This window comes from Heptranchias perlo, chromosome 2 (assembly GCF_035084215.1).
Source record: "Heptranchias perlo isolate sHepPer1 chromosome 2, sHepPer1.hap1, whole genome shotgun sequence".
In the NCBI taxonomy this organism is placed as follows: Eukaryota; Metazoa; Chordata; class Chondrichthyes; order Hexanchiformes; family Hexanchidae; genus Heptranchias; species Heptranchias perlo.
The window spans coordinates 45,526,967-45,547,431 of NC_090326.1; the positions used below are offsets into that span (position 1 = coordinate 45,526,967).

The following is a 20,465-nucleotide window of genomic DNA, read 5'->3' on the forward strand; positions in this document are numbered from 1 at the left end:
GGATAAATGCTAAATCAGATCGCCAAGATCTGTTAAAATGAACAACTTGGGATCGATGTACATTAACAGGAACATAGATTTAAACTCCATCTGTGACGTCCGAAGCTCCATGGTATATACCTATGTAGCCCATAAAGACAAAAATTGCCTGCTTTAAATCTACAGTTGGATCATTTGGTCGCACTCTCACCTGAGAGTCAAAAGGTCGTGGGTTAAAACCCCATATTACTCATTATTGAATCTGACACTCCAGTGCAGTAATGACAGAGTGCTGTGTTGTCAGGGTGCCTTCTAACAACAACAAATTGCATTTATATAGCGCCTTTAACATAGTAAAATGTCCCAAGGTGCTTCACAGGAGTATTTTCAAACAAAATTTGACACCGAGCCACATAAGGAGATATTAGGACAGGTGACCAAAAACTTGATCAAAGAGGTAGGTTTAAAGGAGCATCTTAAAGGGGGAAGAGAGAGTTAGATAGGTTTAGGGAGGGAATTCCAGAGCTTAGGGCCTAGGCAGTTGAACGCACAGTCGCCAATGGAGGAGCGATTAAAATCGGGGATGCGCAAGAGGCAAGAATTGAAGGAGGGCAAAGATCACGGAGGGTTGTAGAGCTGGAGGAGGTTACAGAGATAGGGAGGGGCGAGGCCACAGAGGAATTTGAAAACAAGGATGAGAATTCTAAAATTCGAGGCACTCCCGGACCGGTAGCCAATGTAGGTCAGTGAGCACAGGGGTGATGCGTTAACCGGACTTGATGCGAGTTAGGATATGGGCAGCTGAGTTTTGGATGAGCTCAAGTTTGTGGTGGGTGGAAGATGGGGGTTAGCCAGGAGAGCAGTTGAGCATTCTATTAAAGGAGACATTAAATTGAGAACCCACCTGCCTATCACGGTGGTTCAGGTGAATATAAAAGATCCCGGACAACATTCTTCCCTCAACCAACACCACCGAAAAGATCTTAACTGGTCTTTCCATTTGTTGCTGTTTGTGGAATGTTGCGTTTTCCTACATAACAGCCACTGCACTTCAAAACTAATTCATAGTGTGAAGCATTTCTATATGATAAAGTGCTATAACAATTCAAGTATTATTTATTAATATCCTACTGGATTTGAGATACAGGCACATACATTTCCTGTAATTTTGCAATGCCCTGACAATCCAGACATGCTGTGATGCAGAAGGAGGGTGTTCAGATTAAATCAGGTTTTGGATCGAGAACATTCAATGATCCAAACCCAAAAGCTGAACAAACAGCCATTTTAGTAAACTCTACCAGACGTAACCATGGCTCACAGACCACCAAAGGAAGGGGATACACAGCCCTTTGACCACCATGGAACACAGAGCCAGTAGAACAGCGAGATGCACAGCCCCTAGATCACTGCAGAAGAGACCAATGCACAGCTGATACACCACCATAAATCAGAGAGGTACACACCCCTTAGACCATTGTGGAACATCAAGATGCACTGCCCCGAGACTATAGTGGGAGAGAGAGAGATCCACAGCTGCTAGACCACTGCAGAAGAGTGGAGACATGCAGATATTAGACTATGATAGAAAGAAATGCAGAGTCAAATGATCACAGGCTTTCTCAGTACAAGGTCAGATTGCTCATGTTGGACGAATATATCCCACCACAGCACTGTACAGACATACCACCATCATAATGTCACATTCTTCTCTACTGATTGATTGCTTTGCTCCAGTTTGTGTATGCATTGGTAGCTGCTTGTAAACTTCTTGTCCCTCCCCTTGGGGAGGGATGGGGAGAGAAGCCAGGTTATCAAAGTGAAGAGAATAAACAATAGGAAATTACTTGCTTTCATTCCCTTTGCTTTACGACATTTTTTTAAAAAGATGCTACTTATTCATCAGCAAGTTCCCTTACTGTTCCATTGTCGCTGTTTTATAAAAATCAAATTGAAGCCAATCGGGTGCAAGTGTGATATTTAGCATATCAGAAAGTGTGACTGATGTGCTAAATGCTAATTTTTATACACATATTTATAGGATTAGCTATAGCATACACCTTGAGTGATCTATTTAATGGCAATACCAATGACTGCAACTTTCAAAATGAGCACTGCAGGAGATCTTGCAGTTTCATCAGTTTAAAAGATAAGTTATATGCCCCGACAATATTCACATCCATTGACTTCAGTGAAACGGAGTATCAATGTGACACCGCCTGTTTTGCACAACCGCCCAAGACAAATTGCCACCCTGTCTTGTTTTATAATGTTGACAGTAAAATTAAAATTTTGATAATCCTACTCCCAATATTGAAGCATGGTGCTCTTTAAAAGGAATAAGAATTTAATTAGAACGATAAGACCTGGCTGGCTAAGCACTCCTCAATAAATAGCTCATGGTGTCGCTGTGCTCCAGAGTTTTGGGGACAGCTCAAGTGCTTGGAACTGCAAAGAGCTGTTTGCTCTGAAAACTGCTTTTGAGATGAGTTCACAACATCGACTGCAATGTAAACTTCTGTTCTTTTCAAAAGAGTTTCTCCATTCCCACTTTTCTCCTCTAGTTTTCTCTCCTAAAATTAGTGGGTACGGTTTCATAAACACGAAGAGCCCTCGAGTACCTCTCCTAAGTGATAGGGCATTAAGAGTCACATAGGGCTCGATTTTCGGACGTCTGAGACGGCGGGTTCGTGGCGGGGGGGCTCTGAAAATCAGGGATTCCCGGAGCAGGTCTGAAGCCCAGCTCCAACCCACCCACTGCCAGGTTCCCCAGTGACGCAATTAGATGCGCGCGCAGCCCGCGCATGCAGGAATCCCGCTGGCAATTAAAGTTGGCGGGATCCCACTTAAACCAATTAATTAGATACTTCAGGTCATTTGCAGACCTGATTTGTAGGATATTTTACGAGGGGTGGGATTTTCAACTCAACTGAGCGTGTTTCCCGTACTGGGGGAAACACTCCCAGTTGAAATGGACATGTTGCAGCCACCAGCTTATGGTAGCTGCAAAGGTCCATTTGACAGGTGTGGGGGGGGGGGAGACCCTCACTCACTGCAGGAGGCCACTCTGTCACTTTGGACAAAGTTTGGCCTCCACCACCCTCCTCCGAACAATAAAATTCACAAACTTGCTACCTCAACCCCAGTGTCCAGACACATTTACCTACCTTGCGGACCCCCTCAAACGTACATCTTCCGGATGGGGGCCGCCAAAGCTGCAGTCATGACCTCCTCGGAGGGCGAACAGCATCACCAGCCTCGCCGGCCACGCCGCCCACCTCTGACACGTGGAGCTCCACAACACAGTGCTGTAACACATCCACCTGCACAGCAGGAGGGAGGGCAACTGCAGAGAGAGATGGGTCGCAGGGGGCACTACCCTCGCCACTTGGTCTGCAGACCGAGGCTTCCTGGGCCTCTCTGAGCAGCAGTGCACACGGAGGCTCAGAGTCACTCGACATGTAGTCGTGGACATCTGCAGCCTCCTTCATGCCGAGCTGCTCCCGGCTGGCCCGAGCACCATCTTCTTACCTGTCGCTGTCAAAGTTACCACTGCCCTCAACAACTTCTGCTCCGCATCCTTCCAGGATGCCACCGGGGACATCGCCAACGTCTCTCAGTCGTCTGCACAAAAGAGCCCTGCAAATACACCTACACCCACTCTGCTGTGACACAATGGGTGGCATCAGGTGTGGGTCTTCATGGTGATCCTCAGGAAAGGGCATTATTGTACAAGCCAGTCAAGAATGGCCAAGACGTGGCAGTCGTGGTGACAATATAATATGTAATGTGAGTTGATCAGAAATCAAATATAAGTAAAAACCATGATAAACCCTCAAACACACTTGTGCATCTCCTTCATGCTCATGACACATTTGCCTTATGCTTCCTAGTTCACATATGTGATGCATGCCCTGTGGCTGCAGCACAGATAGTGGCAGGTTGGGTGAGGCTGACCGTGAAAGAGATGCATCAGAGTGTGAGTATGAGACGGACCTATGAGATTGTATGAGGATTGGGTTGAGTGGTAGTGGCGGGATGAGTACTGGCGAGGTGAGTAAGTGCAGATAAGATGAGGATGAGCTTTGAGTGGGTGTGAGGAGTGATGTGATAGAGTAGTGTTGGCAGTGCAGAAGGAGATGTGGGGTGGGGGCGGTGATGTGGCAGACGGAGTGTAGGGGAATGAGCAAGTGTACTCACATCGGCTGACCTACTTAGGTCATTGAAGCGCCTCCTGCACTGTATGCAGGTGCGTGATATGTTGGTAGTACTGGTGACCTCCTCTGCCACCTCAAGCCAGGCCTTTGTGGTGGCAGAGGCAGGCCACTTCCTCCCGTCCCCCAGGGAGAAGATCTCTGTCCTCCCCCTCCTCCTCACCTCATCCAGTAGGACCTTGAGTGAGGCATCATTAAACCTGGGAGCAGCCTTCCCCCTGGGCTGCTCCATGCTGTAATTTTGGCTCCGTTCTGCAGCGTCAGTCAGTGGAGGACTGCCCCTTTAAAGCTGAGAGCCCGTGATGCGGCTGCGCAGTCCACCCGCTGCGCAGGTTTCCAGCGCGAAACCCGGAAGTCAAGGTAAGTGGCTTCAATTAGGCTGCGATCGCGTGCGGAGCACCCCGAATTCACTGGGCGTGTTATCCACGCGCCCAGTCGACCCCCCACTGCCAACCCGCCTCCCTCCTAAAATCAAGCCCGAGAATCTACAGCACAGAAACAGGCCATTCAGTCCAACTGGTCAATGTTGGTGTTTATACACACTAGCTTCTTCTCACTCTAAATTACCTCTTCCCATCCTGTCCCCATATCCCTCTCTTCCTTTCTACCTCATGTATGCATCAAGTCTCCCTTAAATGTGCCAATACTATTTGCTTCAACCACTCCATGTGGCAGCACGGAAACAGGTCTATGTTGTTGTCATTGCTACTTTTATATTTATGTATCTGTATTCCCAGATCTCTCTGCTTCTCTCCTCATTTAATTTTTTACCTTCAAAAAAAGGAATAAGTGGCCTCCTTATTTCTCCTACCAAAAAGAACCTCCCCACACTTCGCTATATTGAATTTCATTTGCCATTTATCCAACCACTCTGCAAGCCTGTTTATGACTTCCTGAATTTTAAATGGAGATAGATTGGGAAATGTTGATGTACAAAGGAACCTGGGTGTCCGTGTACACCAGTCACTAAAAGCAAACATGCAGGTGCAGCAAGCAGTTGGGAAGGCAAATGGTATGTTGGCCTTCATTGCAAGAGGATTTGAGTACAGGAGCAAGGCTGTCTTACTGCAGTTATTCAGGGCCTTGGTGAGACCACACCTGGAGTATTGTGTGCAGTTTTGGTCTCCTTACCTAAGAAAGGATATACTTGCCATGGAGGGAGTGCAGCGTAGGTTCACCAGACTGATTCCTGGGATGGCAGGAGTGTCATATGAGGAGAGATTGGGTCGACTCGGCCTGTATTCACTCGAGTTTAGAAGAATGAGAGGGGGTCTCATTGAAACATATAAAATTCTGACAGGGCTAGACAGACTGGATGCAGGGAGGAAGTTTCCCCTGGCTGGGGGTCCAGAACGAGGGGTCACAGTCTCAGGATACGGGGTAGGACATTTAGGACTGAGAGGAGGAGAAATTTCTTCACTCAGAGGATGGTGAACCTGTGGGATTCTCTACCACAGAAGGCTGTGGAGGCCAAGTCACTGAATATATTTAAGAAGAAGCTAGATAGATTTCTAGACACAAAAGGCATCAAGGGGTATGGGGAGAGAGCGGGAATATGGGATTGAGATAGAGGATCAGCCATGATCATATTGAATGGCGGAGCAGGCTCGAAGGGCCAAATGGCCTACTCATGCTCCTATTTTCTATGTTTCAATGTTTCAGTCTACCCCAATTGATTATCATCTGCAAATTCTGACACAATACCTCCAATTCCAAAGTCCAAATCATTTATGTATATAGTGAACAATAGTGGTCCTAGCACAGATCCCCACAGGACACCACTTCACACTTTCTGCCAGTCCAAGAAACCTCCCTTAACTCCTACTCTGCGTTTTCTGTTTCGCAGCCATCTTTCAATCCATTCTGCTACCTCGTCCCTGACTCCACACACCCTGACCTTTGTCGTGAGTATATCTCTTATGTGACATCTTATCAAAGGCCTTCTGAAAGTCCATGCATACCACATCCATTGCATTAGGCTTGCCTACTCTAACTGTTACTTCTTCAAAGAGTTCACTGAGGTTGGTTAAGCATGCTGACCAACCTTTTGGAAATCCATGCTGACTTTTTTTTATTATATTCTCCACCTCTAGATATTTTGTTATCTCATCTTTTAACAAAGATTCTAGTATCATTCCTACCACCGATATTAAGCTAAATGAAGATAGGAATTACATCTGCTGTTTTTTCTAATGAATCTTTATGTATGGACACCGGTGCCTCTGATATTTCCTCCCTAGAGCCAGAGTGCGCTGGTGATGGAGGGAGCTGATACTGAATTCAGTGGCAGGGACACGGATTCAATAAACCGCTCTGTCCTTGATAGTATCGAGCTTGTTGAGTGTTATTGTAGCTGCACCCATCCAAGCGAAAGGAGAGTATTCCATCACATTCCTGATTTGCGTCTGGTAGTTGGAGGCGAGGCTTTGAGGGTGTTAGGGGGTGAGCCTGGGTGGTAACCTGGTGGGAACGGATCGCCCACCTATTATAGAAGCCACCCGATTTTCATTCCATAGAAATCAGCCCATCTTAAAATGTTTCTGCCTCAAGTTTGTGTACAACCCCCATTAGGAGAAAAGTTGGTTACACCTTCGGTGCTCCTGCCAACCGATCCGATTGGTTCTGACAGCCACCAGCTATGCCTTCGAACTGTTCCGAATGGGTTTATATTGACAACTTCCAATCCCAGGGGGGATAAAATGATTTTTCTTGTGAAACATTGACAAAGATTACACATGGATTGAAAAGCTGACTGTCAGCTTAAAAGCTGGTACGTCAATTGTCTTTTAAAAGCATCAACCGCTCCCGAGGCAAGAAGCAATCTGTCATCTCACAGGTATGTTTACTAAGAATTTAATCAGGTTTCCAGGTCTTTTTTTTTGAGGGGAAGGGGAAGAACACACTTCCCAATTGATCAGCTTCAGTATGTTGTCTCTCTATTATACACATAGTAATAGTAAATATGTTCTTTAAGCAAGCAGTTACAGGATGATTGCAAGAATACAAACAAGACAGAATTACACCAAGACTTGGCACTGTAATGTGACCTCAATATTTGGATATGGGATTGAATTCACTGGAGCTGCTGTTCTTATACTGGCAGGAGCTGAATGATTTAGATTTTGCATTGACAATCTGTACAGACATGTCCAAACACACTCCTTACACATTGTGCACATATGTACAATATATTAATTTTAATTTTTTTTTGCCTGCTGGAAAGTGAAGAGGTACCAATATTGCTTGGGGAGAAAAAGAACAAGGGATTTGCATTGATCTCTGCCCAAGATGGGCCTTGCTGATTCTGATAGGGAATGAGAGAGCGTTTAGGTAGTTTATAAGTGGCAAATGAAAGGTCAGATTTCAGAACAGCACAGGCTTTTTATGCCACTGGGAAATAAAGATTACAGATATCTTCAGCACCAGTAGCTGTAGCACTTTCAGAAAGATTACTTCCATATCTTTTGGTCTTGCTGCCCCACAGTGATTTAAATTTCCAATGTATTGCAAAGGATGTTAGGAAAACAGCATCTTAATGCTAACAGTCTAAGCAATCACCATAACAGATAAGAGAAAGCAAGCGACTAGGTGAGGCAGTGGGGTAGAGTCTATCCCTTCATCTCTGGCACCTGGGTTCAAATCTATCTTCCACTAATGGGATGAAAGTCTCTTCTATCTGCTGGCTAGAAGGGTCCCACACGAGGTGAATCCAATTCCTAGTGAATAGTGGCTCTAGTCAAAAACTGTCCCTATCTGGCACTCTTACTCAGAAAGCCCACAGGATGGCTGCCATTAGAAATGGAAAAAAAAAGTCACGTTGATGTAATAGGGGTTGTTTTTGTTAGATTGGAGCTGAGGCATATTTTTGGGGCATATTAGAGGAAGCTTTACTTAGCATCCTACTACTTCTGACCTGGGAATGTTTGATGGTGACATTGGCTACCCAAAAGAGTGTGTTCCATTTCCCAGCACTAACGTCCCTCACTTCAATGAGCAGAAAATCCAGATTTAAAAAAAAAATGTTTTAAAAAAGGTAGAAAGATGATTTTTTAAAAAAATTACTCTCAGGAAGTGGGTGTTACTGGCAAGGCTGGCATTTATTGCCCATCCCTAGTTGCCCTCTTCTTGAATCACTGCATTGCAGCAGTTTTTGATACAACGGAGTGGCTTACTTGGCCACTTTAAATGGCAGTTAAGAGTCAACCACGTTGGCGTGGGACTGGAGCCACATATAGACCGGACTGGGTAAGGAGGGCAGCTTACTGAATCCCCTTGGGCTTTTATGACAATCGGACAGCTTTATGGTCACTTTTACTGATAACAGTTTTTTTTAAAACTGAATTCAAAATTTGAATCACTTTCTCTAGATTAATAGTCCAGTAATATAACCACTACACTACCATACCCGGCTCTGCAACTGTCTGAACACCAGGCAGGAGTCAGGATTAAAGAGTCAATAGTCACCCACTTAGCAACAGATATATTAAATGATAATGATTTTCTAACCCCTCTGAAGTAAATCTTTCCTTCTATCTGCTCCATCCACTCAAATTTTCAATAATGGATAACTATAGTATTTTAGAGGGGCAATATTGGCACAAAAATAGGATTTCTGAGACTATCATTTTGCTGCTAATTTTTTTTTTATTCGTTCATGGGACGTGGGCATCGCTGGCAAGGCCGACATTTATTGCCCATCCCAAATTGACCTTGAGAAGGTGGTGGTGAGCTGCCTTCTTGAATCGCTGCAGTCCGTGTGGTGAAGGTTCTCCCACAGTGCTGTTAGGAAGGGAGTTCCAGGATTTTGACCCAGCAACGATGAAGGAACGGCGATATATTTCCAAGTCAGGATGGTGTGTGACTTGGAGGGGAACGTGCAGCTGGTGTTGTTCCCACGTACCTGCTGCTCTTGTCCTTCTAGAGGTCGCGGGTTTGGGAGGTGCTGTCGAAGAAGCCTTGCTGCAGTGCATGCTGTGGATGGTACACACTGCAGCCACTGTGCGCCGGTGGTGAAGGGAGTGAATGTTTAGGGTGGTGGATGGGGTGCCAATCAAGCGGGCTGCTTTGTCCTGGATGATGTCGAGCTTCTTGAGTGTTGTTGGAGCTGCACTCATCCAGGCAAGCGGAGAGTATTCCATCACACTCCTGACTTGTGCCTTGTAGATGGTGGAAAGGCTTTGGGGAGTCAAGAAGTGAGTCACTCGCCGCAGAATACCCAGCCTCTGACCTGCTCTCGTAGCCACAGTATTTATATGGCTGGTCCCATTAAGTTTCTGGTCAATGGTGACCCCCAGGATGTTGATGGTGGGGGATTCGGTGATGGTAATGCCACTGAATGTCAAGGGGAGGTGGTTAGACTTTCTCTTGTTGGAGATGGTCATTGCCTGGCACTTGTCTGGCGCGAATGTTACTTGCCACTTATAAGCCCAAGCCTGGATGTTGTCCAGGTCTTGCTGCATGCGGGCTTGGACTGCTTCATTATGTGAGGGGTTGCGAATGGAACTGAACACTATGCAATCATCAGCGAACATCCCCATTTCTGACCTTATGATGGAGGGAAGGTCATTGATGAAGCAGCTGAAGATGGTTGGGCCTAGGACACTGCCTTGAGGAACTCCTGCAGCAATGTCCTGGGGCTGAGATGATTGGCCTCCAACAACCACTACTATCTTCCTTTGTGCTAGGTATGACTCCAGCCACTGGAGAGTTTTCCCCCTGATTCCCATTGACTTCAATTTTACTGGGGCTCCTTGGTGCCACACTCTGTCAAATGCTACCTTGATGTCAAGGGCAGTCACTCTCACCTCACCTCTGGAATTCAGCTCTTTTGTCCATTTTTGGACCAAAACTGTAATGAGATCTGGAGCCGAGTGGTCCTGGTGGAACCCAAACTGAGCATCAGTGAGCAGGTTATTGGTGAGTAAGTGCCGCTTGATAGCACTGTCGATGACACCTTCCATCACTTTGCTAATGATTGAGAGTAGACTGATGGGGCGGTAGTTGGCCAGATTGAATTTGTCCTGCTTTTTGTGGACAGGACATACCTGGGCAATTTTCCACATTGTCGGGTAGACGCCAGTGTTGTAGCTGTACTGGAACAGCTTGGCTCGAGGCGCAGTTAGTTCTGGAGCACAATGAGTCAGTTGTGGTTGAAAATGACGTGGCCACTTTGAGAATCTAGCTATGTAGTGCTGCACAGAAGTTAATACAACTTCAAGTATCTTTTTTTAAAAAAAATGACTATATTTCAAACTTCAAACAAGATACACATTAACAAAAGATTTAATGGGATCATAACAGCTACAAAGCTCTTAATTGTCCAGAAAAGAGAGTTCTCAGTCTGTCTGTGCAGCTCCCATTCTGTTTTTGGCACGATCGAACATTTTAAAAAGCAGGATTTATTGCCAAAGCAAACAACACAGAACAGACATTGATCTGTTCTACCCAGCCATATAAGGTCTGCGCTATCCATTGATTTGTACTTAATCGAACATCACTGAGTAAATAGATCAAATATTGACAAACTCATCTGGTTGGGAAACAAGCACGGCACAGAGACAAAGCTTCCTCACTTATGCTCCATTTAACTTACTATGCAACTGCTGCCACTATGGATTTTGGCAACAAGTGACAATGGAGAAGGAAGCACCACAAAGTGTCATTGTTTTTGCTCCTATTCCAGAAGCTGTATTGCTACAGGCTGCAAGAGGGAAAGGTTGGAGAAAAAAAAACTATCAGCTAGTGCCCAGACTTGACAGGCCAAATGGCCTCCTCCTGTGCTGTAACCATTCTATGAACTCCAAGTTCTCCTCTAAGTCACACAGTGGGAGTACCTTCACCACACGGACTGCAGCGGTTCAAGAAGGTGGCTCACCACCATATTCTCAAGGGCAACTAGGGATGGGCAATAAATCCTGGACTTGCTAGTGACGCCCATATCCCAAGAACTGAATTAGTAGCAATGTTACATGCACAATCGAGGCAATCCCAGAAGTCCCAGCTTTGGTAGCAAGTTGCCATGCCTACATTCCCAGCAATACTGTATGTTGATGCAACCCCATGCACGTTGTCTCTGTAGCTGAGTCTCTTGAAATTTAAATCTGTTTCCTAGTGCCATAAATGCAACATTAGGATGTGACCTAGGCAATATGTTGGGTCACCACATGCACAAATGCCTTGAATTTACAGCCATGCACACATCCAGTGTCAAAACCTATTGCAAAGTCTAGCAGCAGGAGGGTTACCCCATGTCAGATGCTGCTACTTTTCCTCCATTCCATGAAATCCAACTTGACAATATAAATGGGTTATCACAAGGCACCTTTAACACCAGAAGGAAAACATGTCCAGGATAAGAAGGGTTTACCTGAACGAAGTTTGATCCCAGTAGAGTTCAAATTGAATTCATTGTTAAGACACTATTAGGTTGGCTTCAAGCCAAAGTCTAATACTAGGTTCCCCAGTAATACTCAAATATGGTATAATGTATTGGTGGAACTGGTCAGAATCCAATTCTTAGAAGTATAGGATAATTATCTCAAAGCACTCCTTGAACTACTTGAATTTCCTTGGAGCTTCTCCAGCTCTGCCACCGTTACTTCAGTAGAAATATGGTCGATACCCTATTTACGTACCTAAGTGGGGTATCGACCAAACTTCCACCAAAATTACATTGGCGGAGCAGGAGATGCTCCAAGGAAATTCACCACCAGGGTAATAGTTTGGTCCTGATTTATGGGAATCCAACTGCAATAAACAGTTTTTTTTAAAGAAATACATTTAAAGAAATGATGACATGTTGCTCCTTTAATATTTCTGGGACAAAGTAGAATATTGTAAGCATGTAATTGGGGATTAATTTACTGTGTGATGAGTATTAATGTACATTTTCAATATTGATTTGTGAATACAGCACTAAAACTTACAATGTTGGAAAACTTACAATGTTGGTCTGCGGTGAGTTAAGCATTCTCAGCTATTGGGGATAGAGGTGTTGTAATTGGCCTTGGTGCCCTGAGCTGGGGCGAGGGGAGGGGGAGAGGGGGGAGAAAGAGTAAAATGCAGTCAGGATTCCTGGTCTCAGTTACTATTCAACTACCCCTACTGAAAACTGATTGTGTGTGGACATCAGGAAAGGACAGGATGGGGCTCAGCTGTGATGTACTTTTATTTTTTATTTACACAGAGGGTGATCAACAATTGCAAAGCCTTTCCAAGAAAAGTGGTTGAGGATGGGACACTGAACTCATTCAAAAGAAAACATTCCTTTCTGGCACAAAAACACAAAAGGAAAAGCAGCCCAACCATGGCTAACAAAAGAAATTAAGGATAGTATGAGATCCAAAGAGGAGTCATGTAAAGTTGCCAGAAAAAGTAGCAAGCCTGAGGATTGGGAGCAGTTTAGAATTCAGCAAAAAAGGACCAAGAGATTGATTAAGAGGGGAAAAATAGAGTATGAGAGTAAACTTGCAAGGAACATAAAAGTGGATTGCAAAAGCTTCTACAAGTATGTAAAAAGAAAAAGATTAGTGAAGACAAATGTAGGTCCCTTACAGTCAGAAACGGGAGAATTTATAATGGGGAACAAGGAAATGGCAGAGCAATTAAACAAATACTTTGGTTCTGTCTTCATGGAAGAGGACACAAATAACTTCCCAGAAATGCTAGGAAATCAAGGGACTAGTGAGGAGGGGGAATTAAAGGAAATTAGTATTAGTTTAAAAAAAAGTGCTGGGGAAATTAATGGGACTGAAAGCTGATAATTCCCCAGGGCCTGATAATCTGCATCCCAGAGTACTAAAAGAGGTAGCCATGGAAATAGTGGATGCATTAGTTGTCATTTTCCAAAATTCTATAGATTATGGAACAGTTCCTGCAGATTAGAGATTGGCAAATGTAACCCCACTATTTAAAAAAGGAGGGATCAGAAACAGGGAACTACAGACCGGTTAGCCTAACATCAGTAGCAGGGAAAATGCGAGAGTCTATTATAAAGGATGTGATAACAGGACACTGAGAAAATATCAACGGGATTAGACAAAGTCAATATGGATTTATGAAAGGGAAATCATGTTTGACAAAGCTACTGGAGTATTTTGAGGATGTAACTGGTAGAATAGATGAGGGAGAACCAGTGAATATGTGAATTTGAGACCAGGAGAACAAGTAGACAGTGATGAACAAAATATGTATCTATATAAAAGTTAGAAGCTTTAGGAATAAGATGCCAGAACTGGAAGCTCTTGTGGCAGCAGGGAACTACAAAGTGGTGGGAATATCAGAAACATGGCTAAATATTGAGGATGGAAGTAAATACAACATTCAGGGGTATAACATATTCAGAAAAGACAGAAAAAGGACAAAAAAGGAGGCGGTATTGTCACACTATATATCAAGGACGCTCAAGGGGTAAACAAAGTTAATTCTGTGGGAAGGGCAACATTACAGAATGAACTATTCTGGATAGACATCTGTAATACAAAAAAAAAATCCAAGCTAATATAGGGATATACTACAGACCCCAGGCAGGAAATAAAGAGAACAATTTGCTTTATGAAGAGTTAAGAAGGTTATGTAAGATCAGTAATGATATTGTAGTGAGAGACTTCAATCATAAGGAATAAGAACGTAAGAAATTGGGGCAGGGGTAGGCCAAACGGCCCCTTGAGCCTGCTCCACCATTCAATAAGATCATGGCTGATCTTTAACCTCAACTCCATTTTCCTGCCCGATCCCCATATCCCTTGATTCCCCTGGAGTCCAAAAATCTATCTATCTCAGTCTTGAATATATTCAACAACTCTGCATCCACAGCCCACTGGGGCAGAGAATTCCAAAGATTCACAACCCTCTGAGTGAAGAAATTCCTCCTCATCTTAGGCTTAAATGACTGACCCCTTATCCTGAGACTATGCTCCCTAGTTCTAGACTCTCCAGCCAAGGGAAACAACCTTTCAGCATCTAGCCTGTCAAGCCCCCTCAAAAATTTGTATGTTGCAATGAGTTGTGAATGAATAAACTAAATATAAACTGGGAAAACACAAGTGTTTTAGAATCAGAGTTGGTAACTGTAATGCACATCTGCTTTATCACCCAGTGCGTCAAGGGAGCAATATGAGGCAGTACTCATCTAGAGCTGGCATTTGCAAAGGATCCAGATAATGTACATGGAATGGAAGTCATAGCACTCCTGGGAAACAATGATTAAAGTATGATAAAGTTTAGTGTGATTTGGAAGTCAGAAGTACCCAAGATTGGAGCCAGATATATAACTTTAAAAAAGTCTAATTTTCATGAAATGATGGCACAACTAAAGCAACTAGATTAGCAGAGCTTGTTTGCCAACATCTCAATGGGAAACAAGTGGAATGCCTTTAAAGATAGTTAATATTCTGAATGATAACTTACTTTCTCCCAAGGATTCACAAGGGAAGATATAAGCAACATGTCCTCCCCAAACAACGTTAACCAAAGTAAAATCAGCAGCTTTGATATAAATGAGGTGGAAGCCTTAGAAGGCTAAAAGGTCTCATAACAAGTCATCAACAACATCTTGCATTTATATAGCATCTTTAACGTGGTAAAACATCCCGAGGCACTTCACAGGAGCGTTATCAAACAAAATTTGACACCAAACCAAATAAGTAGATATTAGGACAGGTGACCAAAAGCTTGGTCAAAGAGGTAGGTTTTAAGGAGCATCTTAAAAGAGGAGAGTGAGTTAGATAGGTGGAGAGGTTTAGGGAGGCAATTCCAGAACTTAGGGCCTAGACAGCTGAAGGCACGGCCGCCAAAGATGGAGCAATTAAAATCGGGGATACACAAGAGGCCGTAATTGGAAGAGCGCAGAGATCTCAGAGGGTAGTAAGGCTGGAGGAGGTTACAGAGAAAGGGAGGGGTGAGGCCATAGAGGGATTTGAAAACAAGGATGAAAATTTTAAAATTGAGGCATCGCTGGGCCGGGAGCCAACGTAGGCCAGCGAGCACAGAGGTGATGGTTGAACTGGACTTGGTGCGAGTTAGGATACGGGCAGCAGAGTTTTGGATGAGCTCAACTTTAGGAAGGGTGGAAGATGAGAGGCCAGCCAGGAGAACATTGGAAGAGTCAAGTCTAGAGGTAATAAAGGCATGGATGAGAGTTTCAGCAGCAGATGAGCCGAGGCAGGGCCGGAGAAGGGCGATGTTACGGAGATGGAAGTAGGCAGGCTTGGTAATGAGCATCCGATCACATATCCGTTCCATCTTACGGTCAAATAGGATGCCAAGGTTGCAAACTGTCCGGTTCAGCCTCAGACAGTGGCCAGGGAGAGGGATGGAGTTGGTGGCTAAGGAACGGAGATTGTGGCGGGGACCGAAGACAATGGCTTCGATCTTCACAATATTTAGCTGGAGGAAATTTCTGCTCATCCAGTCAGACATGCAGTGTGACAAATCAGAGACAATGGAGGGGTCGAGAAAGGTCGTGGTGGGGTAGAGCTGGGTGTTGTCAGCATATATGTGGAACTTGATGTTGGGTTTTCAGATGATGTCGCTGAGGAGCAGCATGTAGATGAGAAATAGGAGGGGGTCAAGGATAGATCCTTGGGGGACTCCAGAGACAATGGCGCGAGAGCTGGAAGAGAAGCCATTGCAGATGATCCTCTGGCTATGACTGGATAGATAAGAATGGAGCCAGGGGGAATGCATTCCTACCCAGCTGGATGACGGAGGAGAGCCGATGGGAGAGGATGGTGTGGTCAACTATGTTAAAGGCCAGGGATAAATAATATTTATCTCAGAGTGCTGGAAGAGGCTAGGGTGGAGATTTGTGAAGCACTGACAATAATTTTGAGGAAGTTACTGGACATTAGGGGATACTGGTAGATTAGAAGCAGGCCAATGTGGTGCCCTTATTCAACAAAGGAGATAAAACAGACACAGTCAATTAGAGACCCATCAATCTCACATTCATTCCATGTAAAATAATGGAATTGATCATCAGGAATAAACTATAGGAGTATCTGTATAATAGTAACCTAGTAAATAGTAGCAAACATGGAGTCAGAAGGGGAAGATCATGCCTGATCAACCTTCTTAACTTCTTTGAGGGATCAACAGCCCAAGTGGACTGTGGAAGATCCTATAACAGTGTATCTAAACCCACATGAAAGGCTATTAATGGAGATTGAGGGTGAACCCTGCGAATGGTTAAAAAAAACTGGTTGAAAGTAGAAAGCACTAAGTACCTGTAGAGGAGTTAGGCCAAGGTTGGAGGGAGGGGTAAGTACTGAATGGGTTGCCCCAGAGCTCATTTACATAAACCACTACTGTTTCTCATTTACATAAATGAGAGAGTCAAACATAATACAAAGTGGTCAGATTTACTGATGATACCAAACTGGGAAGGCCAGTGGAATCAGAGGAAGCAGCTCAAAAAACTACAGAGTGAGCAGGACTAAATAGTTATGTGGGCAAATAAATGGTAGATGAATTTAATGCAGACAAGTGCAAAGTACTGCACATAGCATAGAAAAATAAGCAAAACACACACACACTCTCCATAAATGGTGTTGATGTAGCTAAGGATAAAGGTTAGAGAGGCCTAGGAGTCGTGCGTTGGTTGGATATGGTAAACATGTTCAACCAATGCAAAACTGCCATCAACAATGCCAGCGTCACGGAAGTGAAAATCCTGGCTGCATTTAAGAAAGAACAAGATGCAGTATTGTAAAGACTATATGGTGGTTCTGGATGTGTGAACGAATATGTATTGAAAGGTCTTTTTCAATGATAATTATTTTATGATCTTGCAAAGAGAGAAATTGGAGTGAAAAAACATAAAAAGGAACACCGATAGGTCCCCTTTCTTAAAAAAAAATCAAAATCAAATAGTTATAAACAAATCACTAACTTAGTCATTGCTTTGCTTGTTTCTGTATTTCTATTGAGTATTTAGACAAACGTGCAAAACAGTGATCGCTTGCACCATCACCATTAGCACTGACAGCAGCAGTTGCTGAACTCAACACCGTGAGGCAAATACAACACGTACACAATCAAAGTTTGAGACCCTTTAGGTCACTATCTACTGAGGTAAATTCAGCACCCTCATACTGTTACTAAATTACAGCCCTGCCACTGACAGTAACCTGACGGCACTGGAAGCTGTGAGTTGCTTTATTTTCAGGCAGTCTCACTGTTAAAATAATCTCACTGTTCTGGAGAACACAGCCATCATGTTAATTGATTTCACTGTAAAGGGTGAGGTAAATAACTTATCCCACATGCTACTTTCTAGACATTACCTGCAATCATCGGACAAGGATTCACTTGTCTCAGTTCCAGTCTCTTACCTGCCTTGAGTAAGAACAGTGAGAGACATGCACATCTACTTTAATTTTTCACAGTAGTTTAATTTTTTTTATATTCATTCATGGGATGTGGGCGTCGCTGGCGAGGCCAGCATTTATTGCCCGTCCCAAAATCCCAGAATTCCAACATGGCCTCCTGTTACAAGGCCAGGCACTGCATTTTATGGACTCACCCCACCCCGCCCCACCCCCAAGAGATAACACAGTATAAAGATCCCCCGGTATAATGCTGAGATTTAATTAATAGGGAAAAATAATCGAGAATACAATTTTTCCCCCCACACTTTGCCAACTCAATTAATTACTTTCCCGCACTCAGGTATGCTTTTAGGATGGGTCTGATGCCCTGTTCTTGTAGTTTCAGAGAGTATTGCCTGTATTGGTTGCTCAATGTGAGGGAGCACTGCTATATTATAGAGACAAATAGATGCTTATATACACATTGGGAAACCAGAGAGGGAGACAAAACTGCCCTTTCCATCAATCAACAGCCTCAAGTTCTTCACATTCCCACAAACACTATCTGGGTGCCCAACTATGTGAACACCCACTAATGTTAAACCCTACATTAGGCAATGATTGAAAAGAAAGCATGACATTATTGCGGGTTTTGTCACACCGCTGATGGTTTGGCACATGAAAACAATTGATACATACACACTTTGAAGTTCCCTCTTCCGTTGGTAAAAGCACCCAGGTAATATTGTTGGGAGAAAAAGGACAATAGTGGGAAAGATACGTCCTCCATTAGCCCACCTGTCTTCCCATTTTTTATCCCAGCCACTTTCAAGCAATTTCAGTGGGGCCTACTTTATGTATTAATCCTTTTTGCATTGTTCAAAGAGGTAAGTCCGGAGTGTGATGGGGAGGAGGGGTGCCAGCATTTGTGGTCATTCACTACACAGATTCTTCTGGTTTACAAAATTTAGAATAATAAGGTTCAACACAAAGTGGAATAAAATCAGATTCAGAACAAGTTTCTATCGTTCCCTTCCAGATACCGACATTAGCTGCAGCATTTTGAATTGTTTTTGGACTTCCAGCATTTGAAGTTTTTTTTCTTTTCATCTCCACAAATGTGGTGGGCTTTGTTTGTTTTAAACTCCCAATGTGGGCAGAGGGAACAGGAACAGAGCCATCTTCTTAGGCCTGTAAATCGGGCCATAGTAGAGAAGGGATTGGAGCAGCAGCTCGCTGCACGTACAACAGGGTGGATCTGGATAGTGAGCGTGCCAAATGCTGAAATCAACCATGAGGAACAGCAAATACATTGGGGCTCTTGAACACCTTCGTAATAACCAGAGCCCCAATGGCCGTTCCCAAGTGAGACGGATATTTCAGAGCACATTTGACAATCATCTGGTTCCTTTTCTGCCTTTGTAAATCCCCTTCACTGAAGCCAAAACATATTGCAACTTTCCAACCGACTATCTCACCTCAACCTCCTTTTAATGCAAGGTCGACAATTCAATGTCCTTACTCTTTCTCCACATTACTCCGCTTATACTTTCAACAGTTCCAAAAAAAGAAGCAAAGGTGAAGGCAGTACCCGAGCAGGAGGGTCTACACAAAGCAAAAAGCTGAGACCTAAACCTTTGCATTTTCTAAACAGCAAAAAAAAAGTCGAGCGAGGCGGGTGTGAGAGTGAACCATTGCTCCTTTGCCCAGGTGAGCTGGGGTCAATTTCACTTACCTGTCCCTGTGACCCAGCCCATCAGCAGGAACAGAACGAGCCACATCTCCCTGCTGCCCATCGCTCTCCAAACACTCATTCCCACCCTGCCCACGGAAGTGGGGGCTTCTCCGATTTCCAAAATTGCGAACAAATCTCCTCGCAAATTGCGAGAGTTTTTTTTTTGTCACCGAGCTCCGCTGCTTCCTGAAAGGATCACCTCTGCTCATTTGCCTAAAGGTAAACCTGGGCGTGCCGGCTCAGGCGGTGAGTTTGCTCAGTGCTGTAAAAAGTGTTCCACACGTCAGGAAATTTTTCTTCAACAAAGTAGAAAGGAGCTCTTTCCCTTCCTCCCATAAAACCACAAATTGTGCAAGTCTTCTGAGGACTGAGTGTTCTCATACTGTGGGCGAGCAGAAACATTTAGAGATGGCCACGGTTCACACCCATAAATGTTGAGTTGGAAAATCTAATTTTCCTCGATATATTACTGTATGATAAATCTAGCCAAACTAGCAGTATATTATCATTCCTTTATTACAACAACTTGTATTTATATGGCGCCTTTAATGTAGTAAAACAAGGCGTCGGGAAGGCAGAGAGATTTAGGGAGGAAATTTCAGAGCTTAGGGCCTCGATGGCTGGAGGTAAGGGCTGCCAATGGTGGGGCAAATGGTGAGGGATGTACAAGAGCCCGAGCTGGAGGAACGCAGAGTTCATGGAGGGATGTCGGCCTGAAGGAGGTAACAGAGGGGGTGAGGCCATAGGTGGATTTGAACACAGGGATGAGAATTTTAAAATCAAGCCATTGTCGGATTGGGAGCTAACGTAGGTTAGCGAGCACAGGGGTGATGGGTGCGTGGGACTTGGTGTGGGTTAGGATACAGGCAACAGAGCTTTGGATGGGCTCAAGTTTATGGGGGTTGAAGATGGGAGGCTTGGAATAGTCAAGTCTGAAGGTAACAAAAACATGGATGAGGGTTCAACAGCAGATAAGCTGAGGCTGGGATGGAGACGGACGATATTATGGAGGTGGAAATAGGCATTCTTTGTGATGGAGAAGATTAGGGGTCAGAAACTCAGCTCAGGGTCAAATAGGATGCCAAGGTTAGTAGCAGTCTGGTTCAGGTTGAGTGGCCAGGCAGGGGTCGGAATCGGTGGCTAGGGAACATAGTTTGGGACGAGGTAGTCGAAGACAATGGCTTCGGTCTTTCCACAGTTGAATTGGAGGACATTTTGGCTCATCCGGGG

The 20,465-nt window shown here is 44.3% G+C and overlaps 1 protein-coding gene across 1 annotated transcript in view; it reads right to left on the bottom strand.

The window, feature by feature from the left end:
* Nucleotides 1–19,517, bottom strand: part of LOC137333507 (CUB domain-containing protein 1-like) — an 80,260-nt gene extending 60,743 nt beyond the window's left edge. The window contains exon 1 of the mRNA XM_067997691.1: nucleotides 19,236–19,517. Coding sequence (XP_067853792.1) covers nucleotides 19,236–19,314 — 79 coding nt within the window. The 5' untranslated portion in view covers nucleotides 19,315–19,517. The remainder of the gene's footprint in view (nucleotides 1–19,235) is intronic.
* Nucleotides 19,518–20,465: the final 948 nt, after the last annotated feature.